We start from the raw sequence: 9681 nt of genomic DNA, 5'->3' as shown, positions 1-9681 counted from the left end.
ACCATATTTTATATATAATAATATTTGCATAGCATTTTTGTATAAAAATGTTCCCTCCCTTAAGTAAGTTAAGTGTAGTTGAGCACCAATTCATATTTTTATTTGCTGTCATTTGGAGGTCAGCACTAGATCTTGGTATAGAAAGAGATGGTAGCCACAGCTCAATCCATCATCAGTGATGAAAGCCACAGCTACATTAGCTTCCTCTTGCATTCTTTACCAACAGTCAGGTGTGACCTCTCTCCTAAAGTGTGAAAATATATTTCCACATCAGTCTATTTGAGCAAAACCTTCCCTGTCTTTCTTCACGTGGCATATACGTATTTTAAGCACATGGTTAGCCTGACACAGGTCTGAGGTCAATTCAGAGGTAGTATCTAAACTTCTACTTCAATGATCCTTCTGATTCCCACCTTTGATGTTTCAGCACAGTTCTGGGGCAGCAGGGAAAACAGCACCTGTCCTGTGAAGTCATGCCTGAGGCATCTCGCAGACTCAAACTAAAAGAGCATGTAAACGACTGCACCCGAGGGCATCACCATTGGCTGGATCTGACGTGATAGATGTAGAAACATGCATCTGCTGCTTCTGGAAATCTTTGCTGAAACACATTATCAGGTAACAAATACATGTTGATATGGGTACAGGCACAAAACATCCTGTTAAAGGTGCATTAATCTGTGGTTGCCATATAATCAGTGGGGGAAAAAACAGTGATATACAGTATCTCACAGAAGTGAGTACACCCCTCACATTTTTGTAAATATTTTATATCTTTTCACGTGACAACACTAAAGAAATGACACTTTGCTACAATGTAAAGTAGTGAGTGTACAGCTTGCATAACAGTGTAAATTTGCTGTCCCCTCAAAATAACTCAACACACAGCCATTAATGTCTAAACCACTGGCCACAAAAGTGAGTACACCCCTAAGTGAAAATGTCCAAATTGGGCCCAAAGTGTCAATATTTTGTGTGGCCACCATTTATTATTTTCCAACACTGCCTTAACCCTCTTGGGCATGGAGTTCACCAGAGCTTCACAGGTTGCCACTGGAGTCCTCTTCCACTCCTCCATGACGACATCACGGAGCTGGTGGATGTTAGAGACCTTGCGCTCCACCTTCTGTTTGAGGATGCCCCACAGATGCTCAATAGGGTTTAGGTCTGGAGACATGCTTGGCCAGTCCATCACCTTTACCCTCAGCTTCTTTAGCAAGGCAGTGGTCATCTTGGAGGTGTGTTTGGGGTCGTTATCATGTTGGAATACTGCCCTGCGGCCCAGTCTCTGCTTCAGTATGTCACAGTACATGTTGGCATTCATGGTTCCCTCAATGAACTGTAATCTCACTCATGCAGCCCCAGACCATGACACTCCCACCACCATGCTTGACGGTAGGCAAGACACACTTGTCTTTGTACTCCTCACCTGGTTGCCGCCACACACGCTTGACACCATCTGAACCAAATAAGTTTATCTTGGTCTCATCAGACCACAGGGCATGGTTCCAGTAATCCATGTCCTTAGTCTGCTTGTCTTCAGTAAACTGTTTGTGGGCTTTCTTGTGCATCATCTTTAGAAGAGGCTTCCTTCTAGGACGACAGACATTCAGACTGATTTGATGCAGTGTGCGGAGTATGGTCAGGCTGACAGGCTGACCCCTTCAACCTATGCAGCAATGCTGGCAGCACTCATACGTCTATTTCCCAAACACAACCTCTGGATATGATGCTGAGCAGGCACGTGCAGAAGGGGGGGCTTTGGGGGCTCAAGCCCCTGCCCTTTTCCAAAATGATTCAAAAGTGCCCTCTCAGACAATTAGCAAAGATATTGTAGTCAATAAAACAAAATGCATTTGAATTATAAATAACATGACAATGTGTACAAAACGGTAACTAATCGCTCAAAAGTCGGAAAATTCCTGTTTATCTGTCAATCTGAGGCGTTGCTATGGGATGCGTGCTGTGTGCGTTTTGCTTGACTGCTACCACAGTCTGTTCGGAAACCTAGGCTCTCAAATATGGTTCATTCAGTGAGTGGGTCACGGAAGGAAAAAATAAATCAATGTTTAAAAAAAACCCCATCAATAATCAAAGCTAGTGTGTCGATTTAATTACAAATCCATATATCATATATTTTAGAATATTACATAATTCATCAATGCCTGTTCATCACGTATAATACACCAACCAATCATGATCTGGCACAAGTTCAAATTTCATTTGGACAATAAAGTGAAGTGGAGCGGTCATTTTCTGTTCTTATTCATAAATCGGTTGAAAATTGAATGGGACAGACGAGTTTATTTGTGGAGCGATCTGGATCTGCAGTTTGTCGTTTTATAAATAAAATTACATCGCTGAGAAAATGGAAGCTAAATAACTACAAAAGCACAGCACAAAACCGTGCAGCGCCAAAAGTCGCAATAATGGTGATCTGTATTCAATTCACTTCCATTTAGCCTGTATGATGCACTGTTTACTATTTCATGAAACTATCATAGTAATGAAGCCCAAGTGCCACCTACAGGCGTATTATGTGAAGTGTAGGCTGGTGAAATGGTAACATGAAAGGATTTTATTACAGTATATTACCATTTTGATAATTATGCAGCATTATGAAAGTGTCTTATGCTCATCAAGCCTGCATTTATTTGATAAAAAATACAGAAAAACTATAATATTGTGAAATATTATTACAATTTAAAAGAATGTTTATCTATTTTAATATTTTTAAAATATAATTTTAAATGATGCAAAGCTGAATTTTCAGCATAATTGCTCCAGTCTTCAATGGATGTTCCTTCAGAAATCATTCTAATGCTGATTTATCAATATTGTAAACAGTTGTGCTGCTAATTTTTATTGTTATTTATTCATTTATTTATTATTATTTTTATTTTATTTTTTTGGAACCCTTGATACTTTTTTAGGGTTCATTGATAAAAAAATAAAAAGAATGGTATTTATCAAAAAATGAGATGTTTTCTAACAATAACAATCTTTACTATCACTGTCTATATCAATTTAGCAAATCTTTGCTGAATGAAAACTAATTTCTTTCAAAAAACAAAACAAAAAACACTAACCTCAAGCTTTTCAACATACATTGTTACAAAAGTTATATTTTAAATAAATGCAGTGCTTTTTTAACTTTTTATTAATCAAAGAATCCTGAAAAAAGTACAGTATCACAGGTTTCCAACATTGATAATAAATCAGAATTGCATAAAATGTATATTAAAAATTTGATCAAATAAATGCAAGCTTGATGACCATAAGTGACTTCTTGCAAAAATATAAAGTAGTAAAGTATCCAAACTTTTGACCTATATTTTTTATAAAAAAATTTTGCATTGCCCCTGTTTTACATTTGAGCCCCTGCCCCTGAGGAACTCTCTGAACGTCCCTGAAGCTGAGCATGTGCACTCAACTTCATTGGTCGACCATGGCGAGGCCTGTTCTGAGTGGAACCTGTCCTGTTAAACCACTGTATGGTCTTGGCCACCGTGCTGGAGCTCAGTTTCAGGGTCTTGGCAATCTTCTTATAGCCTACGCCATCTTTATGTAGAGCAACAATTCTTTTTTTCAGATCCTCAGAGAGAGTTCTTTGCCATGAGGTGCCATGTTGAACTTCCAGTGACCAGTATGAGAGAGTGAGAGCGATAACACACATTCACACCTGAGACCCTGTAACACTTACGAGTCACATGACACCAGGGAGAGAAAATGGCTAATTGCCCAATTTGGACATTTTCACTTAGGGGTGTACTCACTTTTGTGGCCATCAGTTTAGACATTAATGGCTGTGTGTTGAGTTATTTTGAGGGGACAACAAATTGACACTGTTATGCAAGCTGTACACTCACTACTTTACATTGTAGCAAAGTGTCATTTCTTCAGTGTTGTCACATGAAAAGATATTAAAAAATATTTACAAAAATGTGAGGGGTGTACTCACTTCTGTGAGATACTGTATATTTATTTTTTAAGAGTATACAGTCACTTGCTGAGTATATTAATCTAAGTAGAAATAACATTTTTTATTTTAATGTTTTTAATTACATAATGAGGCCTATCTTCCCAAATACTGAACTGGGTTTACAAATAATCACAAAATATTATTTTACACTGTTAATACTGCAGCATTTTGTACAGTGATAACTTATTGACACTCAACCTCATCCTACAAATACACACAAACAAACAGAGGGCAGAGCCAAAATGTGGGGCCATAAGTTTATATGGGAAATGACTGTTTCTCAGAATACACACTGACTGAAAATTGGCATGACTTCAGGAGCACTCTGGATTGAGAAAACATGTTCTTCTGCTCATATTTCCTTGAAACAGCTGAGAAAAGAACATTATCCTGAAACTCTATTCTTTTTGGCCTGTGTACTTCAGTAATGGGCACAGAGAGAGCCAGAAAGGCTAGCTCTTAGTTCTGTGTGATGCTCCAAGGGATGCCATTCAGTCAAGTAAAGTTAGACACATTCCTTTGTGTTTGCACCACTGATAGTCTCAGGAGGAAAAGGTCAAAAAACATTCACCGCTGTGTAATTTTAAGATACTAGTACATAATGATGGCTCGCAGACTCTTCCTTTGCATAATAAAACCAGTAAACATTTCCCATTCTACCACTACAGAAATATTTTACATTTTTAAACATTTGCCAGTTAGGTCACTGTGACGTACATAGGAAACATTCTATCACACGTATAACATTTCAAAATGTAGCATGTCACTTTCGCTTTAAAAGAATCTTATGAAGCCTAATGGACACTGTTTACAGGTTCAGCCTCAGGTAGGGGTGACCCAGAGACTAGACAACCGCTGATCCTGCTTTATCAGGATTGTGTCCCTAAGGATTGCACTTGACCTGCAAATAGTGTACTGCTGTCAATTACTGTGAATGAAAAAGTGAGTGCATAATACCAAGCCAGGTAAACAATGTGTATTTGACTTTGTGTGTTGATAAATCTGTCATATAGTCACGTTTTTATTTGTAAACATTTCGACTCATCACTCCAGTCTTCAGTTCACCTCACACATGATCTGACCAGTTCACGGGCTCTCTTAGACAAGTCGTGTATTTTTAAGTAGCCTACGTTAAAAAAATAGTAAATTATTTGTATAGCACTTTTAACAATGCACATGGTTTCAAATCTGCTTTACAGAAAATATTATGTTAAAGTTAATTTAACATATATAAACATTCAACCGAGATTTGCAGTAGTATAGGTTTTGCGATTAGTTGTAGCCAGGCTATGTCCCAAAGATCAAGAAAAGCACTTACTGCTTCAGTTCGGTAATGAGTGATTATTATTGGGTAATGAGTCTTACATTTCGGATCCGAATCAGACCAATAGCCTTAATAAATGACTTAAAAAGTTACGACTGTCTATGACTAACTTGTAAGACTAGTCTAAAGCCACATTTCCACAGTATATGGCTTGTTGTAACAGTTACAAAAAAAAAAAAAGTTCTGCATACCAACTCGTTTACATAAAGTGCACGCAATGGGGATGGAGAGATGGGCAACTATATAAACTTGCAAGAAAATAACGTTTAACATATTACTTGTTTGTTGATGCTGTGAGATGTTGCAAATGGAAATCCCTTGCAAATATCATCCCGTTCCATTATGTATGCATCATGCATGTGATGTTATGTTATCTGTGCACGCAGTTGCTCAGATACTCTTCAGCACGAGGAAAGAATGCAGAGGATGTGGGAGGTGCTCACGTGCTGCGAATTTGGCCAATGTTGATGCCCCGGTTCACAGAATGACGCAAGGTCTCATCGACCAATCCGCTTAATTCTTTATGCCTTATAACAAACCCAGTTGGGTTGCTATATAAACGCATTGACAACAAGCTTCCAGCGCAGATCTGTGGGAGAGTCGCATGCCCTGAAATTAACCACAACATCGTTATCCACTATGAAGGCAGTCAGTCCGGTGAGGTCCATAAGGAAACCCGCCTTGTATTTTTCGGAGCATAATCTCGGCATTTTACGGAGCAAGAGCTCCTCGGACGACCCGCTCAGCCTCCTGTACAACATGAATGACTGCTACAGTAGATTGAAGGAGCTCGTGCCGAGTTTGCCGCAGAACAAGAGCGTGAGTAAGATGGAGATCTTGCAGCATGTCATAGACTACATTCTGGATCTTCAGATCGCACTGGACCAGAACCCGCAACAGCAGATAATCGGACAGAGCCCTCCAAAGAAGTCTGTCAGATCACTCGGAGCTGATATCAGCATCATCTCCTTCCAGGTAAGGCAAGTTTGGAGAACATTTCATACTGATTTATCGTGCTGGCAAGTCAGAGTCATTTATTTTAGCTTAGCCTAATGATAAATCGTGCATCGCAATTATATAAGAAATGAATGAAGTGTGAAATGACAACAGTATGTAGTGTTATTTCAGCATCGATACAAAAGAAAGAAGTGAACAATATGCAATGCAATCAGCATTAATTTAAAAAAGCATAATGTATAACACCAACAGCTACTTGCTGGCAGCTACACTGAAAATCATTGTTTACCTCTGTTAATTAACAGCCCAGTAACCCTCAAAGAGAGATCAACTCAGATGACCTCATAGCCCTGTCTCGTTGAAATGGTAAGTTAGATGCTCTTTGAAATTGATGGTTTCAGGTGAGAAGCTGTAACAAAGTTAAACTTTTGCACGTGAGGCAGTTGGGTGCAGCGCACCTGTGCATATTTATTATGCCTTATGTACGGATTTGTTAAAACAGAGAGAAATTTTATTAATTTATTAAGTCATTTAAACATGGTATAATGCTTAATAGAACACGTCGTTTTATTACAGTTGGTAGAAATGTCATTAAACTTTGATTCTCAAAACTGAAGTTGATGCTCAAAACACTCTAAATGTTTTCTGTGACGCACAAAAAGGGAAAAACATGCTTTTGTGGTGCACAGAAGAAAGTCGTACAAGATGAGTGTGACTCAATCTTCATTTTTGGATTGTTCGATAATAGGTATAATAGCCTACGTTTGCTTGTACATTATTTTAAAGTACTATCAAATAGGCGGCCTATATTTCAGACGCTCGTGTAGACTCCTCCATCTGGAGCTGTATGGGATTGCCCGGTATTTCACTAGTGTTTGGTTAAAAGTCCGAAAAAAAGTCCCGTGGCTTCCTCCCTGGCGCCAGTCTGTCCGGATCTCTGTCCTTTTGCCTTCTCTAAACACGCCTCTCTCCCACAATCTTTTGCAGGTGTTTCGGTCGTGGAGCAAAAACAGGGGCTTTTTGTGTTTTTTGTCCCGTGTCATTCGCCTGGACTTCGTCTTGAATGACAAAGGATTTCCCTCGAACGGACATAAAAAGAGTTAGTTATATACGGACTTTCAAACTCTTTCTTCCAAAGGAAGATTCAAAAAGACTGGAGAGATTTGAAAGGAAAACAGTAATTAAGCAAGCAATCTCACAAAGCAGGATTTTTCTCTCTTTTTTCCCCTCCTCACTTTTAAGTTGTCAAAATGTTGCGCAAAACGAGCGCGCATTTGAACAGCTCTAATCCAGTTCAAAGGCTGCGGACTCTGTAAAAATGTACTTTTGTTTTCTCTTTATGCTGAAAATGTGATGTTTATAATATTACAGATAATTTTATAATTATAACGTAAATGGCACTTTTATACTGTACATAATTAAATGCTAAGTATGAAGTCAGTGTCCTTGTCTGAGCTATAGTTACAAATGCATTGTTTTTGTTGTATTTTTCATTTTTGCAAATGCATAAAGCTTATTACCGTTCAGGCTGTGAAACTACTAACTTACTTGTATTGTAAAGGCTGCAAGGTTCAGATGTTCCGATTATGAGGGGTTTGGGTCGGTCGGGGGTGGGGGGTATAGGATGTTCTATTTCTTTCACCCATATATACGTTTTGTCTGAGCTTCCAAATGTTTAATTAACCACAAAAGTAAAAAAAAAAGTAGTCAAAGCACACTAAATAAACGTTCGAAAATAGAAGTACCCTTTGCACTTGCGTTTGGTAACCATATGCTGCTCCAGCTCATAGCAGTCAGGCTCTGTATGGGACGGTAAATAAAGAAGCGTGATTTTCTTTGTCCCAACCCAATTCAGCGAAAACTCATAGGCGGAGTTTGGGGGGGGCCGGGGGGGCACTGCCCCCCCAGATCAGAGCCAATCGATTTTGTCAGATCTATGAATACAAAAATATTTTCAGATTGTCTCATTTTATTTGCATTATCTTATTTTAATGAGTATGTTAAGGCTAAATTATTTGTAATTTATGTTAAAAAAAAAACCCAAAAAACCTACTCTCACAACTCGCGAATCTCAAAGTATCGCGTGAGTGGACTCTCTTCTCGTTCTCTTCCCGCTTTCTGCAAAGATACGCTAAATGAGCAAAATGTATATTGGTCGTTTTTTTAATAAACCCACAATAAAACGCGTGGAGGTCTCTAACTTTGACACTTCTCAAAAGAGGCGGATTCTTCTACATTAGGTAAGACATAAGTTTTTATTCCACTCTTTGTATAGCCAACCAGTCGTTGTTGTAAATGTATTTTAAAGGGGCTATGTGTAGGTTTTTACTTAAAAAAATCTTTAAGATATAGTTTTCATTTGTCCATTTATAAGCCAAGCATAATGTAATAGGAAGAATGACACCTTGACTGTCCACCACGGTTGCCTCTATCAGCCTGTAGGCTCAGTTGTGTCTGGAGGAGTCGGGTCCAGATTGGCGCGAAAATTCACAAAATGTGACGTCATGCGCGTTCTCGTCTACAGTGGCAATCGCTAGCGGTAGTGTTTGAAATGGACTCTGTGGACGGAAAGAAGCGACCAGCCTCCAGCACAACCCAGACACCCACAAAAGCTCATCGTAAGCTTAAAACAAAAAACAAACAAACAAACAAACAAAAAAAAGCCTAATTTAGTGCGCACCGAGAACGAGCATGAGACTGGCTGCAGTTCCTCTAACGGCCACTGGTGTCAGTAACTGTTAGAAATTTCAGAACTTACACAGTGCTCCTTTAAATGAAGAAGAAAATATATAGGCTATAAATAATTGAAAATGTAGAAAATATGGTCTATGCAGTGTGCAAAAAAAAAAAGGTATATACGGCGTGCAAAAAAAAAAAAAAAAGGTATATACGGTGTGTAAAAAAAAAAAAAAATCAGAGCTCATGGTCTACCGGTAGGTGCCCCCCCAGGCAAAAATGTGAAACTCCGCCTATGCGAAAACTTCGCCCCGCAGCTGATTCTAAATATTTCATTGGTCATGTCAATCACAGTGATGGATGCCTACACCAAACACAACCCCTAACCACACCCCTCATCCGAACCGTAACCAATGAAATTAGCTGCTGGGCGGGATTTTCGCTGAAGTGGTTTCGGAAAAATAAATTGCGCAAAAAATAAGTACTAAATACTGTGATTATGAAATCAAAGTATACCACCAAAAGAGGTGTTTTATTAAAAAGTTTGTATAACGGACGCAGAAAATTATTAATTTGCTCAAGATGAATGTTACAGCGAAAAGTATTGATAGAAATTCCTTTAAAAAGAGTCAAGTAATTCACACACTGGATGGCCACTGGTAAGTGTTAAGGGTGTGGGATAATTGTAATGCATGAACTACTGGTGCCACCCATCTGTAATTCACGGTACTAAAATAAGTTT

At 38.7% G+C, this 9681-nt stretch overlaps 1 protein-coding gene across 1 annotated transcript; it reads left to right on the top strand.

Moving 5' to 3' along the window:
• The first annotated feature begins 5528 nt into the window (after nucleotides 1–5528).
• id2b (inhibitor of DNA binding 2b) lies at nucleotides 5529–9102 on the top strand. The gene is made up of 3 exons (XM_079434037.1): nucleotides 5529–6281; nucleotides 6569–6629; nucleotides 7251–9102. Exons 1-2 carry the CDS (start codon nucleotides 5946–5948, stop codon nucleotides 6623–6625), a joined length of 393 nt encoding a protein of 130 aa, XP_079290163.1. The 5' UTR covers nucleotides 5529–5945; the 3' UTR covers nucleotides 6626–6629; nucleotides 7251–9102.
• The last annotated feature ends 579 nt before the right edge of the window (nucleotides 9103–9681 follow it).

This window comes from Barbus barbus (assembly GCF_936440315.1).
Source record: "Barbus barbus genome assembly, chromosome: 14".
Classification (NCBI taxonomy): domain Eukaryota; kingdom Metazoa; phylum Chordata; class Actinopteri; order Cypriniformes; family Cyprinidae; genus Barbus; species Barbus barbus.
Note: the sequence above shows the minus strand (reverse complement) of the source record. Positions and strands in the feature narration are given on the sequence as shown.

Coding starts and splice junctions, on each gene's coding strand:
- id2b (XM_079434037.1), top strand. CDS start 5,946: ATGAAGGCAGTCAGTCCGGTGAGGTCCATAAGGAAACCCGCCTTGTAT. Junction 6,282..6,568: donor TCAGCATCATCTCCTTCCAG/GTAAGGCAAGTT, acceptor GTTAATTAACAG/CCCAGTAACCCTCAAAGAGA.